Genomic DNA, 20,014 nt, shown 5'->3' with positions numbered 1-20,014 from the left:
AATATAGTCTGCATCACATGAAAATATAAATTGCATTTACAAATTCTTAATCAAATATGAAAATTGTTTAATGTGTAAAAAATGAATGATAAAATAAGAAAAAAGTAATATTTCTTTTTAATAATAATAGTTATGCAGACTATATTTACTGGCAATTTCTTAAAATAAAATGTAGTGTTTTATTTAAAAATAATATATTTACTATAGGTTATATTGAATACCATCAGTTCTTAGAAATTTGGATATAATTAAGTTGTAATAAATGAACTAACATTTTTATACAAAATTAAACTTTTTTCATGCTAAAACAAAAATGAAATTGTACAAAATAATAATCCAATTAAATGCAATGTATATATTTAAACTGTAGGAAGAAAAACTTAAATTCATTCTATGATTTAAAATATTTTTTCTTGAAGTATTGCATTTTATTATTTTTTTTTAACTAAATGAAATGATGTATTTCCAACAATCTCTTTTTTTCTACAGTACATATGCTGTAAATTATACTTACTACATATATACATTTTATATATATATATACATTACTGTAAGTAGTATTTAATACTATATGTAGTACAATATAATTTTTATTATTGTTACTTGTATTATTAAATTATATATGTATTTTATAGGTGTGATGTAAAGCTATGGAACTATATAAATATTATGGGTTTTTATTTTACTGTCTTTCATAATAATCTGCAGTTAAAGAGTATACAGCTGTATCAGCTGAAAGTTTTAAACTTGATGTATAGTATAACGTTTTTGCTGTATGTTTCTTACATTTTGAAATTATTCCTTAACATAAAAGGCAGATTGTTATTAAAAGTTTAAAATAATCTGATTAAACTTGAATAGGAGTTATTTAAAAATAAATTTATTATAAAAGTAATTAATGAAGTTTGGAAACATTTTAGTTCATTAGATATTTAATCTTCATATCAAGCATATTTAATTTTTTATAGAAATTATAATTATTTGTTAGAAAAATTGTCATGATTGTAGATAATGTATCTTGATAAACCAATATTAATCATAAAATTGTTGCAATAAAATTAATTATTCAAATAATTGCATTAAAAAAAAAGAATTGTTTTTCTTTAAAATTAGAATTGAAAATTCAACTATAAATATTTATATTATATGTTAGTTCAAATTTTAAGATATTGTGACAGAAAATATCTAAAACGAAATAACTTATATTTAGTCTTAAGAACTCTGATAATGGATGTTTTTAAATGAAATAAGCAATAAAAAAAATTAATTCTTATTAAAAATTTAAGATACTTTTCAAATTTTATTTAAGAAATTAATTATAAAACTTTTGTTTTGAAGTTTACTTTGTAAAAAAATTGTTGAATTATTTACGATTTACTATAACTTTATGATGAAATTTAATATAGTATAGACTTTTCTACAATAAGTTTGAATCATCCTTACTTGCAATTTATACATATTTTTTCATTTCTCATTTATATTATAATATATACATATAAATATATATAACAATTCATAAGCAAATTAAGACAGTAGGTCTAATATATAAATATTTAATTTTTACAAATTTTAAAACTAATATAATTGTTCACGATTATAGTTCATTTTTGTAACTTCAGAAAACATAATTGTTGTACATACGTACAAATCTGTACATAATTGTTTGTTGATTTTTGCTATTTAATATTTATTCGATAGCTAATAGTAGGCGTATAACAATCGTCAAAAGATTGCATTTTTAAAACAATAGTAGACTTTGCAATAATATTGAAAATGGAAAATTTAGAAACGTTGACAAGCAAAATTTCTAAATTTGGTACGATATCGTCTCGTTCGGATACACATACTACAAGTAGTTTAGAAGAAACAAGAATAAGCGAGTTAAGTAACTGTGAAATTACTGATTTAATCGAAACGAAAGTGTCCCGTAATGAATTCTTGACACGAGAAAACATATTGTTGGAAATTCATCTTCATCGCATTGGAAAAGATGATCTGAAAGAAGAACGAAAGTCTATTCGAAAATCTAGACCTTCATCTATTATGTTAAAGAGACGTAACACTTATTTTGATATGAGTCTTCTTAAACCGCCTGATGCTGAAACTAGTAGTTTCCATGATCGCTCTTCCGAAGCACTTGTTATGAAACAAAAATATTACATACTTAAAACTGAAATGAAGTTGAAGAATGATGAAATCAAAAACAGAGCTGAACAACACGAATCTACTTTGTGGGATATTCACATGGAACTTGAAGAACTGGAGGAGAGATATAAAGAAGTAGAAAAAAGAAAACGTTATTTTGAATTTTACATTAAAAACAAAGCTTATAACAAAGCGCTTGCTGTATATAAAGCAGAATTTATCGAACATTTATTCAAACAAATAATAAAAAATCATCTCAATATGTTGCAAAATATCAAAATGAACACAAATATTTGCACTGTGGCACAAAAGAAAATTTTGTTAAAAATCGAATACGTGGATTCTCTGATAGGAGAAAATTACAAAAGGGAAGATGCTGTGAAATTTAAATGCCAAGCTAAACATCAGACATCTATAATCCGAAATCAACAAGAAATACTACAAATATTCAGAAATAAAATGAAAAATGCCAAACATTTATTAGAAAAACTGCGAAATGAAATAGAAGAAATCGAATGTAGACTCGAGATTATTTCAGATACTATCAAATGGAAGACGACTATTAATGAAAGAATATCTGAAAATATTACTCAACAAGAAAAAGAAATTGAAGCTTATCAAAAAGAATATGATTATATAAAGAATATGGTTTCTAGTTATAAACCTATAACTATAATAGACGTCATAAAGCAACAAAAAACTCTGAAAATGACACAAAACCAATTGAAATATTTTAAGAGAAAAACAAATTTACTAGATTTGAAACTTGGAAAATTTGCGTAACATTATATTTAAATAAAATATTCAAAATAATCTGCTGCAACTAGTTAAATAATGTTAAAATATTTTTATTTATTTATATATATTATTATAAGTTTATGTTGCAATGTATTAACATTTATTATATAGTTTTAAACGAAAATCTTCCTATTCTATAGACACAAAGAGGTTTGATTGATTGGTTTGATGGGATATCATAATGCAACACACGAGCAATCTGACAAGGGGAGATACCCTCCAGAAGGACTTTTATGAGAAACTATCCTGTATTTAGAAGTTAAATTCGGAAAGCCATGTAGGCAGCTCATTGGCTAGGCGCGAATCTGAGACCAACCATCAGTGTTTATGGTTTTACCCATTCGGTCACTGGGAGGCAACTTAAAGAAGATAAAAATTTTGATGTTTGTGAAGCGAACATTGCTATGGATTGTGATGTTATAACCACTGAAGAGGCTCTGTTATAGTCAGGGCGAAATGCATTTTGAGGTAATATTAAACTAATAAAGCTGGTTCCTTTTAGAGTCCACCAGTAGCCAAGCGGTTCCGTTCCCTAAACATTGGCAGTTCGGTCGCATCCTCCCTTAGGCAGATCGCCCAAGCGTTGCATTGCCGTAATTTAATGAATAAAACAAATTGGTTCATTTTAGAGGAAAGTTTTAGTCTATTAAAATCCCATATTTTAAAGAATATTTAGTTTAAAACAATTCTCGTAAACCGGTAAAGACAGAAGAATAATTTCTCCTTGTTATTTTGAGAAGTCTTTTAAAATATAACCTTTTAACTTATCAAATAACCGATTCCATTGTTAAATTTTACAAATATTTTTATATAAAGAGAATTTTTATTCATATCCGTTATGTTTCGGCTAGACTCACAATCAGGCGATCGGATGGTGAGATAAAGGTCCATCATATCTAGCCCAGACGATCAATTATGATTCCTGAGATTTCAAAATAGGATTTTTCAGGGTAGTTTTTTAAAACTCTTTCTGCCCTATGGGCACTAAGAGGATCTCTTTTAGCAAGCCCATTATGGGTTCAGTCAGGCCAGAGTCGGTAGATTAACTACCGACTCTGGTCAGGCCCACAATGGGGTGGCCGGGTGGTGAGGGACGAGGTCCGACATATCCGGATGGACCACTCTCGAAAAATTCCTGGGATTTTCCGACCCGTCTGAATTTGTTTGCAAATTGTATTTTTTTTTACTAAACTTTACTACAATCAATTTTACATTTAGAAAAAAAATCTGAAATGTAAATCACAATTTATTTTTTAAATATTTTTTTATAATAAATTTACACTTATTATATCATAAATAATAAAGAGTTAACAATTTTGAACATACTGATGAGAGTATTTTTATAATTCAAACTAAAAACAAACTTATTTTAAGTTGCTTGAAAAATTGATTTATAATTTTTTTCGTAGCTTTCTATTAATCTTTCTACAAAATAATCAGATATTTCCAAGCAAGTATGAAAACAAGAAACTCCGACGATAGAAATTCCATGAATAGCAGTCAGCAAGGCCACGGTGAAGAACGCTGGTTCATGTTTGAATTCCAAATCGGGATTTCTACGAAAATAAACCAATAGAAAACCCATAGTTAATATAAAACCCATAATTATCATCATCAGCATTCTTAAGAAAAGCATTTCCACTGACATTAAAGTAGCTTTGGAATGTTCGAATCCTGAAAGAAAACAAGAAAAATGTTCGAAAAACTTTCAAAAAATTATATAAATTATAAAGTCAAAATTATATAAAATTTAAAGTCAAACCTTCTTTCTTGAAATCTACTGTCGAATACAACATTGTAAGATGAGTCGCAAAAAAAAAAAATCTATCAAAATTTGCATATCTAAAGCATTGTTTTCAATGATTAATTGGAATATTACAAAACTTATTATTTTAATTTTTTAAAATTAATTTATATTAAATAAAAATGCAAAAATTGATTTTTATCAACGATTAGAAGTGTTCATTTTATTGCCTTGACCCGGTTTACAGCGTGTTTTTAATTCCAGATGTTGCTTCTTGTATCACCTGTTCTAAAAAAAAATTTCGGCATATCTTAGTTTTATAATGAAAATTTCAGAATTTTTTTTTTCTTCTATTTGAGGAGAAGCTATCAAGTAAGCTTTAATATTTTGTGCTTCTTAAACGCGCAATTTTCATTTAGTACAGTATAATTGTTTTGCCGCCAATATGCCAGTTGATAAATGTACCGAATTGATAAATAGATCGATGAATTTGTTACAATAATTAAATATATGATAAATTAGTGAAAAAAATGTAAGGTAAAAATCGTAGCGAATATGATTTCAACAATAGCGGCGATCTGTAATACCGTTAAAAATTGTATTCCTTTACTAATACTATTCAAATTTTCAGACTTTATTACTTATAATAATAATACAATTTATTCTGTATTTGTTTAAAGTATATAAATTTTACAACGAATTATATTATGTTTACATTTCTACGAAATTAACTTTTTTTTTAAAAACAAACGTTAACCTTCGAAGAGGTCAAAGATCGCAATTTTATTTTTAAATTTAGACGCGAGGTGGCGTTTGTCAAACCGCACCTTGTTACGATATGAGAAGTATCTAAACACAACGAGATGATCGTTAGAAAATAAATGTAAATTTATATTTAAAACGTATAATTTACAGGCGTAAATGTAAGTTTTGGCTTTTATTCATTGTTTTATCATTATTATAATAAAGTAAGAGTACTTATTCATTCAATGTAAGGAATCCATGACTCATATAATGCATTAAAATGTATATAAGTAAAAATTAATCGATTTCATATTTTAACAATGCTTTATAAACAGTGCATGTTTCAGAGTGCTGAACAATAATATTATGCTCTGTAAAGAAAACTATTGGGATTTACATTATGGAATATTCTTTTGTTTACACTGTAGATAGATAATAAAGAGTTGTGTATACATCTGTGAGAAAGTTGGAACTGTAATTATTTTTATTTGAATTAATGATGCTTGTCTAATGTCCTCTTTTGCTATTGATTTCTGTCAGGTATATATATTGATTGATGGGGAGGAAGAAAGCATTTCAGTTTGATAAATTACTGTATAGGTGAATTTTAGTTTTTACATTGATATTTCCTTAACAAATTGAATATCTGAAAAGTAATATTTTTCATTTCCTTATTTATAATGTTTTTTTTTTGTAGTAGTAGTAGTAGTAGTAGTAGTAGTAGTGAAACATTATAAATTAATAATACAGTAGAGCATCGATTATCCGACTCAATTGGGGACTCAGATTGGTCGGATAACTGAAAAATCAGATAACCGAAAAGAATGAAAAAATACATTATTAGTATATTAGTATAGCGCTATTAACCAACTTCGCATTGAATTTTCATCGATGTTAAGCCTAACATATTCTTTAAAAAAAATAATAATCGTCGCTATTGTATCGTTAAAAATTATTTTAAAATTATTTTATTGCTCACAAAACAAACAACCACTCATAATTAGAAAATTAAGTCTCGTTTAAATACTGGCCTCCCTTCAATGGTCGATCCCGTATTGCCAGCTAAAACATGCAAAAATTTAATAAAAATAATATTAAAGTAGCCAAGACATAGCCAAATGTTGTAGTATCACATCATTAGCGGACATTTGAAATTTGCGGACTAGAACGGTCGGTTAACCAATGTGACAGTTAATCGGAGGTCGGATAATCGATGCTCTACTGTATTTCATCTTTAAAATACTTTGAGATTTAAAAATATAATAAATCAAAACTAAAGATGATAAATGGCATTCTTTCAGAAGTCTTAAACTTTTCAAAATTATCTTGCACTTTTCGGGAGTATATTTTCTTGTCATTGATGAAAAAAAATTTTAATATATAAAAGATTTTTCCCATGCTTTAAAACTAATAATTGCTAAGCTATTTTATTCATTTTTTGAATTTAAATTGAAAATTGTTTTAAATCTGGATTATATCTATAAATTATAATTAGTATTGTTCATTATAGTAAAGTGTTATTTTATTTCAATATTTTAAACTAATTATCAGATGTTAATAAAAGAATCTTTAATGTTGTTATTTATAATATTTTTTTAAGTGATGATTTCAAAAGAATTAAATAATTATATTTTATTGATAATACATTTTTTAAAATATTTAATTTTGTAAAAATATTTTTTTCATGATGAAAATTATGAAATTATTACCCTTTCTAACATGCTATTGTCATTGTATTTTATGCTTAAGCATGTTGAAATTTATTATTCAATAAAATGGATATTAAACCTATAAAAACTTGAAGAATTTGAATATTGGAAAACAAATGAAGGACAACAGAATAATAATAAAAGATTAGTTCAACAAGACTGGAATTTAATTAATTAATCAGATAAATTTGTAAGACAAGAAAGATTTATTTATATTATAGAAGACAGAATATTTATAATTGATTAGAAACAAAAAGAATATAGTACTGATTTTTAAGTAATTGATGATATATTAAAGATTAATGAATTATCAAAATGTGTGTTTTTATACAGGATTGGCTTTCAGAAATAAAGCAAGAATTAATACTTTCAATCATGAATTTTTTTTTTCTGGTGGACTAAAATTATTTATATAAATTATATTTATATACATGAAAAATTTTCTAATTTCAAAAACTAGCTTTATTAAGGCTTTTAGGGTTTTTGTATTACATACAGTCTGCTTTGCTTAAGTTCAATGCATTCCTGTAAAGTCTATGGTACGATGTGAGACACTATTGATATTGCCAGCAAGAATCATTCAACTATGACATGTGCATTGATTGTTCTTCAATTTCCTATGTTTTTTTGATTGATCAATTACTTTCATTTAATTTGCCAAAAAATATTTCTAATTAATTTTCAAATTTATTTCAACACTATATAAATTTAAAGCTATTTGTTATTTAACATAAAATGAACTTCACTAGCAAACTATATAGTTATTGACTACTTTTAAGATTCTATATCATATAGCAGTGGTTCCCAATTAGTTTTTCCTGCATACCACTTCAAGAAAGAGCTCAAATTCTCATACCCCTTATAGCAGAAATTTGTATTAATCCATACTAATATTATAAATTCGAAGGTAATTCTGCCTGTCTGTTACCTTTTCACGTCTAAACCGCTGAACAGGTTTTAATAAAATTTGGCACAGAGATAGCTTACACATGTTGGAGATGGACATAGGCTACATTTTACTGCGAGAAAATATCTTACTCCCACAAGAAAATTCGATATAATGCGGGCGAAGCTGTGGGTAGACAGCTAGTGATAAATAGAATAAGTTTTTTTTACATTTATTACCTTTAAAATACAATTCTAATAATAATTAAATAACATAAGGTTATTTAATTTTATTGTGACAAATGTGCACGATTTTCTTTGCACAACTTTGTACAATTTTTGTTTCTTGTATAAGAATTTCATTTAGGTATTGTCACAAATGCATTTTTTTTTAATGAAATTTTAAGAATATTTTTAGTTATAAATAAATGGATTTGTGCATTTGACATCATGTAAATTGCCAAATTTTTGATGGTTCACTCATTATTTTTTTTGATTGTTTCATCTCATGCATTTAAATTTTAAATCGACAGATTTTAGATTGCCGTGCTTACCCCTTCATGCAATTTCGCGTACCACTAATTGGGAACCATGGTCATATAGTATACTATATAAAAAGCAATCAATAATAAGAATTTTTCAAGAATTTGGAAAATGTCAGTAATATGGAGTTTAGAATTTAATAAATATTTATTGATGTTATTTTTAATTAATACAAAACATGCTTTATAGAAATATAGTTTATAATTTAATGTTTTAAAGAAAATTTTAAATCAGTTTTAAAATCATATACCTATTTTAAAGCAATTAAAAGTCAATTATTTTTACATTGTTTTGACAATACTACTATTCAGCAGTATATATCCAGTGAAATATGAAACATAGATGAAGCATCAAATGACATGGTTGACCTGTATTCATATTCTTATGGATCATGTTGTATTTACTAATTTTGAAAAAATTTGTAATACATTTTTTATTAAGCTGTTCATTTGCATTGTTATTTTTGTACGTTATCCCATTAAAATAGATTAAGTCAAAATGATAATTTTGATTCAAAATCTAAACAAAGACTCTTAAAATAGTATTTCCCAACCTGATGCACAAAACTCTTCCAGGGAGTTCAGTAAAAAAACCTCAGTGATTGCCAATGTAATTTCAAAGAAATTTGTACCTAAACAGTTCAAAATTTTTAGACTATTCTAAAATATATTGAGTTTAGAATGCAGGTCTAATGAAAATCCTTTTGGATAAGCTATAGCACCACTTGTCATTATAATTTACTTAAAACATTAAATTTCTATAATATAGTGATGGACAGCACGCTAATCATTTATTACAAAAAACTTGCGATATAAGTGTTAAATTAACCACGTATGTCACTAAATTGACGAGCGCTTTCAACGATACACACTTTCGTCTTCTTCAGGTCATTAGAAGATACTGCATAAGAACCTTTTTTTGAATACAAAATTTAAAAAAAAAAAAAAAAAGTTTTTTGTAAACATTAAATTATTTTTGTAAACCATTTGACAACATTCTTTAACTATTTTCAATTTATGGACATTTAAGGATATATGAAATTTTTTATTTTTATAAAATATATATGAACTGGAAATAGTTAGGAATCACTGCCTTAATTTTTATGGTAACAGCTAATAACTAAAGCTGGATAAAATTATATAGAAAAGATGAATAGTGATGAATGTGTGGATAAATGAATGTTGAAAATGTATTAAATAAATCATATGAAATTGCAGATTTTGTACATTGTAAGTGATAGACTGTGACTGAAAGCATCAATGAATGTAGAGAAGATATTAGAAAGGAAATTTATAGTGATCTGACTTTGATCATTTTACTTAGAATTTACTGACATGGAACATTCTTTCTCTGAGGTTGTCCTATATAAAGATTATGGAAGAATTTCATTCTTCCATAATCTTTATATAGGACAACCTCAGAGAAAAAATCAACCACAAAGAATTTTTGGTCTGTTTAATATAAAACTTATAATTGATATATTTAGAATTATTTCTAATGAAATAAATTAAATATTCAGCACATTATTATTAAAGTAAAACCTCACTAAGTCAAATTGCATTAACACTAAGCTGTCTATAGGACACAATTTATAAGATTTTCCATATAATACAATCTCATTAGTCACACTTGTCAGTACTTTTAACTTGAACATATTTTCCTGTGTACTTTCCACACTTTGATTAATTCTTCCATTTTTGTCTTATATTCCATTTGAATAAGATGATTAAATAAACAAACACTATGACTCAGTCATATACAGCACCATACCATTACACAACCTTGTGTTAACATCCTTTTATTGATACAATATCTTACCTGCATAATGATTGGAACATGAGAGGACCTTGACAGCACACTTAAGTGCCATAAACTGTACAATTTTGTAATTATTCTGTGAGCAGATTCTTGAGAAACAGCTTGATAAAGGAAATTCATGGTCACAGAAAAATCTGAGAAAATCAGGTATTAAACTTGTTAACTGAAGTTGAGATTTTACTATATTTCATTTTTGGTTAAAATTGATCATAGTGTCATCATTTTATGATAGAATGTGTAATTAATTAATATATAAAATTAGATGAAAAATAAAATAAATTTATCATAGAATAATTTACTTTTACAGTAATTCTATATTTCTATATTTATAGATTCTGTGTTAAATAAGAATATTTTTGTTTTAATTTAATTAAAATAATTTATATTTTAAATGACAAAGGTCATAAAATTAACTATCCATATATTGATATTTTAATAAATTTTTTTTTAGGAAAATAAAATTATAGATAACATTATGGATCGTATATTCTGGCTGTTCATACTCATCATTATATGTCATTCATCAGGTAAACTATTTTTTAAATACATTAAAAAATTCTAATTCAATTTTATACTTTTGTAAATTTAATGTACTTTCAGTCTAAAATTTGTTGAAACAGAATGCTCAAATTTAATTTTGTTTTAAATTTACACTAGCTAAAATTTTTAAATATTAAATATATTAATTTCATAAAGTTACATGTTATATACAAAATTTAATCGACCAACAAATAATTTAAGAGTTCATTTTATATAATTATAATAAACTTTAAATAGTTTGAATAAAAGTTTGTTAAAATTAGTTTGCAAAAATGTAAAATGTACTCTTGTTTGATTTATTTTGGTATAGTATTTATAAATTATTTTATTTAAATTATATTATTTATAAACAAGATAGTTTTTATTTTTAACACAATTATGGAGAATTAATTACATTTATATAGAAAGTAATATATATAAACATATATTTGTTTGTATATAAATATCTTTTTACTTTCATAGTAAATTCAGAAAACTGTTACTTGAAATTGCACATCAATTTTCTGCTTTCACAGTTTATGATAGAATATAAACTGTATTATTATGATGTTAAATTAGAAAACCTATTTAAAATTTACTTTAACAGTTGCTTTTCTTTATTTTAAGTTGATTTAATATGCAATCCTAATTTTAAAATGATTACAATGTTTAATCTCATTTAGTTATATATTAAAGTATCACATATAAAGTTATATAGTTGAAAATGTTTATTAAAATGATAAACTTGTTATGTTTATGCTTTAATATTTTTATCATCACTTTTCAAATTTGTTATGTTTTTAGTTTGCATAATTTATTTAAGTTATCATTAAACAAAATGATGTATCATTTGTTTTATTATACAAATTAAAAATGATTTTTTTAGAATGCTCTTAGATTTTGCTCTGTAATACTGTTAAATAATATAGATAATCAGTAAATAGTATTCTTGTAAACTTTGATTCATTAGTTAGCAATCAGTTTTGCAAATAGCATGCATTTAAAAAAAATTTGTGAACGTACAGCATGTTATTCTAATGTATACACATTAGAATAACATAATTTAATAAGCTTTATTTACTATTATAACTTGTAATTTATAGATTGTGTAATTTCAAAATTGCATAAAATAATGTTAAGTAAATTTCAATCACACTATATTTTATTTTACCAGATGTATGAATTGGGAAATGAATAAATCATTTTAATTTTGAAAGACAAAGTTGTCAAAACAATATACAATGGAACCTCTATATTTGTAATATTCGATATTCATCACATTTTGATGACTTTTTTATTTTTTCATTTTTTGTCATTATTTTCTGTGTTTGTCATCATTCCAAATACTGGAAGTGGCACTATAATTGCATCAGCTAGCTGTGTTAGCTAGCTGTAGTTAATCAGTTTGCTTTCTGTGTGTGTGTTGTTTCAAAGTGACAGCCTAATGTTGCTTTAGTCAACCAAAATACAAACACAGGTAGCCCTCGGTTTACGCCGCAGTTCCGTTCCTACAAAAGCTGGCACTAATCGAATAGGCGTAAAATGAACCCATATTTACAGTGAGGTATAGGGTTAGGTTCTAAGCAAATAATTTTGTTTATTAATACAATATAATACAAAATACATATATTATAAATTTAATTTTTTAAAATGTATTTTATGATAAAATAAAATGAAATATTTTTATTAAAAAAATTATAAGAAAAACAAATGATATTTCAAAGTTTCAGATCTCTCACATTTTTTGCAAAAAGTATCCATTTGTAATTGTTTAGATTTTTTTTTTTCTTTCATTAATAATTTTGGAATATGGTCGAATGGATGTGATGATGCTCCTTTTTACATTTGCACTTCGCTCCCAATCATTGTCTAACTCACAAAGTTCATCCGTCAAACTTTTCATAGTTGAAAGGATATACTAACCCGAAATAGAGCTACAGACAAGCGGAGATGCTTATTGGTCGACCACCAGCCGCCGTAGTGCATATATAAGGTCAGTTTGGGCGGAAAAATTGAAGTTGGTTTTGTCTTGCTAAGGAGAGTTAGATATCGTCTGGCCAATAAGAAGGTATCTTCTGGCCAAAGAGAAGTAGATTTCATCTCACTAATGATAATTTGTGATCGCTGGAAGTGCTACTGCATTGTAAGGTGTTTTCCTGAACAAACTGATACAGGATATGAACTATTTGCATTTATTAACGCTCTGGATTCGGACGACATTTATTGAACTATTAAGTTTAATAACTTGACTCGTGGGAGCCCAAACATTTAGTATTTTAATGTTAATTCAATGCAAATGTATACATACCCAATAATATTAAACAGAAAAAATATATTCAATAAAAATCTTTGTTTTAATGAATGTACAATGCCATGGTGCAGTAAATACGTCAACACTGAAGCGAAAATCAGTCTGGCATAGGGAAAATCGGGGAATTACACAACAAAACGGCAAATTACACAGCAGCATTATTGAGAATCAGCATAAACTGGGCTGGCATAAACAGAGGGCTACTTGTACATTCAATGATAATGTAATTGCCTACTTCAGAAAAGTTTTAAAAAGCAGACAAAAACCACACAACACTGGACAAGTTCTTTATTAAATCGAGTGCTACTGAGTCATCAGAAAAACAGACCCCATGATCATAATATGAATTACCTAATGTTTTAATTGCTATGTCTTCTAAACAATAATACTATATTAATAATACTGTTCTTCCCCTTCTACCATTATATTGTATTTATTTAGTACAATAAAGATAGTTTTACAAACAACATAATTTTTACTCTTGTACCATTTTTTCAGGATGAGAACAGATTACTTGAAATATCAGTTATTTATTATGAGAAAAACTGTTTCTATATTCGTCATATTCCATATTCATTAGGTCCTTAGGAACAGATTAATGATGAATATAGAGGTTCCACTGTACAATATATATTATATTATCAAAACTGCAAATTGTTATTCCATTATTGTACTCAAAGATAACTGTAAATTAAAATTACGATAATTGATATTAATTTTTTAAAATGTTTTTATTAAATTTCTGAAATGTATTTCAAAATTTTATTTTTTGTTATTGACATTTAGCTTAAAAATTAAAATTGAGTATATTGTTTTTCTAATACAAAGCATTTTCAGATTATTTTATAATTTTATGGTGATATAAATTCCAAACACAGTGAGTTGAAATTGTCTTTTAATATAATTATTCATCAATTGAATAATGGGATTAAAAATAAGGTGCTAATGTATTTCAGCAGTTTAATATTTACAATTTAATCTAGAATATTTTATTTTAGTTCATAATTAATTTTGTGTGATGATTAAATGATTCTTTTGGCAAATATTGATTTAATAATTTATGACAGAATCAATATTTATTTATTTATGTCTACACACAACATATAGGCAGTAACTTTGGAAACTAACATTTTCTGATATGATGATATTTTTGTTATCCATAAATCATATGCTAAATTTTCATTTTTGTACATTTTCAGCCAATAAATAAAATTTCAAGGCATCCTGCAATGGTTTTAGTAACACAAATCATTTGTCAAAAATAATTTTTGTCTGTTTTCTATTTAATCAATAGTTTTCAATGTTTTATACATAAGTTTAATAACCTATTCACTGTAAAAAATAAAACTTTTTTATCTTAATAAAAAAAAAACACTTAAGTTTTCTTTTTTTAATTCTCTAGGAATGAAACTTCTTTTATAAAATGTAACTCTCTTGCTTAACTTTCATACATAGAAATAGTTTTATTTTCCCAACTCTGTTGGAAAAGTCTTGTGAACAGTCAAAAAATGATTCCGTATCCTCAAAATTAAGCTTTTTTCTGTTTTATAATACAGTAGAGCGTCGTTTATCCGAAAGCTGGTTATCCGAAACGTCCGTTATCCGAAAGCATTCCAGTCGGCAAATTTAAATTTTCACTAGTGCTGTGGCGCTGCAATCTTCGGCTATTTCTCGGGCTACTCAAATATTTTACGTTTTTGATACTAAATTAACATCTGAAGTATAATTTTTTATTGTTTTTATATTTTTCAATAAATTTATTTTGTTTGTACAAAATAAAAAAATAATTTCTAATGATACAATAGTCTTCATTAGGCTTAACATTGACGAAAATTCAACGTGAAGCGACACGCAACGGAGAGAAATTTCAACATGGGATAAATTAATATATTTTTTCGTACATGATTCGTTATCCGAAAAATAAGTTATCCGAACCACCCCAGTCCCCAATTGATTCGGATAAACGACGCTCTACTGTAATTAAAAATGTAAAAATTTTTTAAAAATAAATTATTATAACAGATACTGCCATACACCAAGTTTTTGTTGCTGGGAAAGTTAAGCAACTCATTTTTAGGAGTGTATTACTGTAATTCCTACACTTTATCAGAAATATAAGTAAATAAACTGCTTACATAAAATTCACAAAAAATTAATGAAATGAATTAACTAGAAGGCTAACTTCAGGCATTGAGTTAGAATAATTGTAAAGTTTTTAAATTCAATGTTTGCTGAATTCTGTCTTGACAGAATTCAGCAAACAGGAACAGAGACTACTTGACATAGTGCATAGTGAGCATAGAAAAAAAACAAAGTAACAACAACTTTCAGTATCATGAAAACTGTATTTCAAGTACATGAATTTAGATATCACTTGTTTACTAATGAGAACTGCCTCCATGCCTGAGATATTTTTTTTCTGCTCATTATGCTGTTAGTCACATGATTTTCTATTCTTATAACAAAGGCATTCAACAAACTTAAAAACTCTTGATGTCTGAAAATGGCTTGTTAGCCAAAAACATTCATTTTTAATTTATTTGATTTCATTTTTTTTTTTATCTTTTACCTGTATGTAAGCAATTTATGTATTTAGGACTATTACATATGAAAGTTGGGTAATAGAGAGGTTGCGGCCGAAGTTTTCATCTTTAAAATATGAACATCGAGCGCCGCTATCTTGTAAGCAACATTCGACGTTCACGCTTTACAGATGAAAACTTCGGCTGCAACCTCTCTACTGTTTTTATAGTTCTATAAATTTAATTATTTACATTGATTAAAATGACTTTTGTAATTTATTTAATATTTTAATTTTTAAGTAAAGGATATAATGATATTGTATTATATATTAAAGTAAGGATAAATTTTAAAAAATATAATTTAAATACACTTTTTTAACTTTATATCTAGAAACATCAATTCCAGGACCATCATCATTGAAAGTGATTAATAGATCTGAAACAGAAATTCATGTGCAGTGGTCACCAGTATCTTCAAAAAATATCATAAATTATCATGTAAGGAAAAACATTACAAAAATGCTAAATTCTAAAAATGCTAATTTATTGTCAGTAACTTTTTGTTATTTAAATATTATTACAAATAGATAAAAGCAGATCCAATAAAAAGTTATTATGAAAATCAGCCACCTGTTAAAAAGGAATGGTCATTTAGTAATAAAACTGAGAAAGCTGATTTATTACAATTAGAACCAGGAACTCAATATAATATAACTATATGGGCTTCTACAAGTGATGGAGATACTACATCCATTTCAAAATTTGTATGGACAGTTGTGGGAGGTAATTTTTGTCATTAATAATCTGTTATGATTTTATATGTAATTTTTAATAATTTTTGTTGAAATTTATTTTTATTTTGTTATAAAAAATTGTAAAAAATTAGTTATATAAAAAATTGTTGATTTTTACAATAAATAAAGTTTGATTAGCTACTTTTATGATTAATACAGTATTTCCTTATAATTATATATGTGTATGTATTGCATATGTATGGTGATTTTAAATAATAATAGCATAAGTAAAATATTTCACTTTTGATTTAGCTACAGAGACTATTAATTAAATAAGTTTGATTTAGTTTTAAGCCAAACTTAATACACTACTCTTTGGATCATGTTTATATAATAGCCATGAAAAATTTCCTTTCTAAAAATCCATTATCTGGAGAAATGCTATTTGATATTGTGAAAAGCAAGAAGGCACAACTTCAATGTGTGATTATGTAAAAGTAATGACACAAGATGTTTTATGCTATACTCACAGATAGTAAAAGTGCAGTGATTTTCATTTTGCTGAACATGCTTTTCCTGTGAAATTATATTATCAAACAACAGTAATACTGTTACTATGTCCTGGGAGTTCTGGAGATGTAAACCATTGCAAAGTCCACTGACATCATGTGCTCTTATAATAAGAATAATTGAATTGTCTAATTGAAGCTAGATGTTTAGAAGTGAAACAAAGAAAATGACATGAACTGATTTGTCAACAACAGACTGAAGACATTTTCTTCAACTTTATGGAGCAATCAATAGATAAAGCAATAGGTTCCAACAGTACATGTGCAATGCTAAAACAGTTGAGGTTGCCTTATGCAGCTGTACAGAAAACTCTAAATAAATTGTTTCTATGCCTAAAAAATGAATCCTACTTTTTTCACTTGAATGAGACTGAACAGCCATAATTGCCTCATTTTGGACTGAGGAAAATGCATGAAATTCAACAAATTCCTTTCCACATGTTAAGTGCTATTGCATGATGTGGATTTACAGTGATGTTTTATTATTAGTCTGTTTAAAAAACTCATTGAACTGAGTTTATAACCTGTTCCACTGCTGTCCTGTTTGGACAGCAATGGACCAGGTTATTTGTTCTCCTACAACTGTAACAGTGATTTTCACTGCTAAAGTTTGTATTGATTTGTATATTCTGTATAGTTTGTCAAAAATATGGATTTGTTCATTTTATGCATGATAGAACACATTCTCACATCAGACATTCTGTACAGCAGTTGTTGCAACATTTTGCCAAAGATAGTGATTTGTCCTAATTTCCAATTGCAAAACCTTTCTGCCATTGCATACATAATTTGCTAATAATGAAAGCCATTGAGTATTTTTTGGTATAATTTTTACTAATTTTGATACCATAGTAAAAGAGCTTGTTTGTATGTTGTTTACATTTCATATTTAGATTTCTGGTTCAGTTGCATTTTAGACCTGAAATCAACGACAGTTTTTTCTTCTCGCAGTTCCAATTTCTCTCTAGTAGTAATGTTTTGAATTATTGAAATTTTTTTTTTTTTTTGTAAAATTTCCTTTAATGTGTTCTGCAGACTAATTCTACTAAGTTTGAATTTCAGCTGCTATGTACTATGTCTATAGCTGACTTTGAATATGGATATTGTAATTATGATACTAAGATTCTATTTCTTTCTGTTAACATTTCACACATTAATTTTCTCAAATAGTAAATTAATTTGTTAGAGTAAAATAGATTTTACTTCATGACTCCAATAGTTCAAAAATGATTGTTTTTATTTTGATATAGAAAATTTTTGAAATTAACTGTAAATATTTTGTTGATTTTACTTAATGAAATGTTTTTTATTGCATACCATATTATGATTGTTTCAATATCATTTCTATTGCTCAATTTTTAGTTAAGGTGTTTTTTAGTGAATTGAATCATAGATACTTGCATATTTTAGTAAATACAATTATGTTTTATTCACTACTATACTATACTAATTGTTTTTTTGGTTAAACAAATAAGTATAGAGATAATTCATTTGACTATATTTAAAACACTTTAAAAATACTTCTTAATATAGATTGATGATCTTGATGATTAACAATACACTTCATATTGTTTGGCTGATTTTAACATTGTGATAATACTAACTTCACTTTTACTTTTTAATCTCATTAAACTTTGAAGTTCAGAACATGCTTAGAATTATAAATATTTATATAATTTTTCATAATTTAGTAATTTTATCATTAACATTATCCTTCTATTGGTTAAATGGAGTAACATTTCAAATAATATACATTTCAAAGATTTAGTAAATTATCATCCCTTTAAATCATATTCTATAATGTAATATAAATTGTAATTAGATTTTTAAAAATAAAATTAAAGATTATGTTAGAATATTTGTAATTCTCAAGTTTATATAAATAACTGTTGGTTTTAATTATGCCATTAAGCTTTTTCAGTAAGCTTAAATTGTTATATCTTAGTATGTTTTTATTCATGTATTAAAGTATTATTAAAAAATTTATAAATTAATATTAATATAAAATGAAAATATTTAATTTATAACACACTATGTTTGATTTTTAAAGAGTTTAAATACTTTTCTTTTTACATTTTAATTAATTATGACATTTTTCCTATTGGACATGACAGCACCAGAAAGACCTCCTGTTGTACAAGTTCTTAAAAGGACAGGAAAAACAATTGGCGTAAAATTACATCCTGCTTTTAGAAATGATAATTCTATTATGTAAGTAGAGAATAATATTTATATATATTAATTTTTAATGTTACTAATTTTAAATTAAAATTTATAACATTATATTAAAAAATTATTATACAAAAGTGTTTAAAACATTTTGAAATTACAATTTTAATTAATTAATTTTTTTATTTTTCTATATTAAATGAACTATTTATATTTCTATTTATCCTTATTAATTCTATTCTTTTATTGATAATCCTTTTTGTATAAATTAGTCATTTGTTTGAATGTTATGTGAATAAAATAAGGTTAAAAAATTTAAAAGTTATATAGAGAAACAAAATATGAGATATGAGTCATTTATCAATATAAATATCAATTTTTTGATTTATATTAAATCAAAATTTTTAATTTAAAATAAATGAACTCACCCAATTACTTATAAAGAAGAAATGACTCTGTTAAACTGATGTCATTAGTTTCTAAAACAGCTTTGGCAGTTTTTCAAAATTAAAGGTATAGAAATTTAATTGTAAAGGTACTGGTATTTTATTTACAAATTAATTTAAATTATTAAGTATATGCAATGTGCTTTAGTTTTACATCTCAAATTGTCGTCTTAGTCTCAAACTATAAAATTACATTTACAAAAAACAAAAATAATAATGTAAAATATCTCTATTTATTTACTTGATATAGGAAATTTAAAAATCATTTATTATACAAAAAATAAATAAATATTATTTTTATTTTTAAAACTGTTCTGTTATTTACATTAGTAATTGTTGTATTAAGTCATTTAAAAAA

The 20,014-nt window shown here is 25.5% G+C and overlaps 3 protein-coding genes across 6 annotated transcripts in view; 2 read left to right on the top strand and 1 right to left on the bottom strand.

Annotated features, from left to right (window-relative positions):
• Window positions 1-1,589: 1,589 nt before the first annotated feature.
• LOC111623778 lies at window positions 1,590-4,467 on the top strand. Its single transcript, XM_023366512.1, has 2 exons — window positions 1,590-3,411; window positions 4,353-4,467. Exon 1 carries the CDS (start codon window positions 1,774-1,776, stop codon window positions 2,926-2,928), a length of 1,155 nt encoding a protein of 384 aa, XP_023222280.1. The 5' UTR covers window positions 1,590-1,773; the 3' UTR covers window positions 2,929-3,411; window positions 4,353-4,467.
• On the bottom strand, window positions 4,157-19,824 carry LOC111623865. 3 transcript variants are annotated; one of them, XM_023366688.1, is made up of 3 exons: window positions 4,706-4,740; window positions 4,590-4,617; window positions 4,157-4,499 (listed from the first exon to the last, which is right to left on the bottom strand). In XM_023366688.1, the coding sequence occupies exons 1-3, from the start codon at window positions 4,737-4,739 to the stop codon at window positions 4,313-4,315; spliced, it is 249 nt and encodes an 82-aa protein (XP_023222456.1). In that variant the 5' UTR covers window position 4,740; the 3' UTR covers window positions 4,157-4,312. The 3 variants fall into 3 exon arrangements, 2 of the variants coding, with proteins under 2 accessions (XP_023222456.1, XP_023222390.1); XM_023366622.1 differs by having other exon boundaries at window positions 4,158-4,617; window positions 4,706-4,750; XR_002756503.1 differs by lacking the exons at window positions 4,157-4,499; window positions 4,706-4,740 and adding an exon at window positions 19,639-19,824 and having other exon boundaries at window positions 4,500-4,617.
• Window positions 5,477-20,014, top strand: part of LOC111623678 (putative tyrosine-protein kinase Wsck) — a 30,855-nt gene continuing 16,317 nt past the window's right edge. For both annotated transcript variants that reach the window (XR_002756475.1, XM_023366383.1), the window contains exons 1-5: window positions 5,477-5,610; window positions 10,838-10,913; window positions 16,130-16,236; window positions 16,326-16,521; window positions 19,156-19,252. Coding sequence is in view for 1 of the 2 variants with exons in the window: in XM_023366383.1 (XP_023222151.1) it covers window positions 10,862-10,913; window positions 16,130-16,236; window positions 16,326-16,521; window positions 19,156-19,252 (452 nt within the window). In the remaining variant the exon portion in view is untranslated. The remainder of the gene's footprint in view (window positions 5,611-10,837; window positions 10,914-16,129; window positions 16,237-16,325; window positions 16,522-19,155; window positions 19,253-20,014) is intronic.

Source organism: Centruroides sculpturatus, unplaced genomic scaffold (genome assembly GCF_000671375.1).
Source record: "Centruroides sculpturatus isolate CEXI.00-Female unplaced genomic scaffold, Cexi_2.0 scaffold29, whole genome shotgun sequence".
NCBI classification, from domain to species: domain Eukaryota; kingdom Metazoa; phylum Arthropoda; class Arachnida; order Scorpiones; family Buthidae; genus Centruroides; species Centruroides sculpturatus.
The sequence above is the reverse complement of the archived record's forward strand: the minus strand, read 5'-3'. Positions and strand labels throughout refer to the sequence as shown.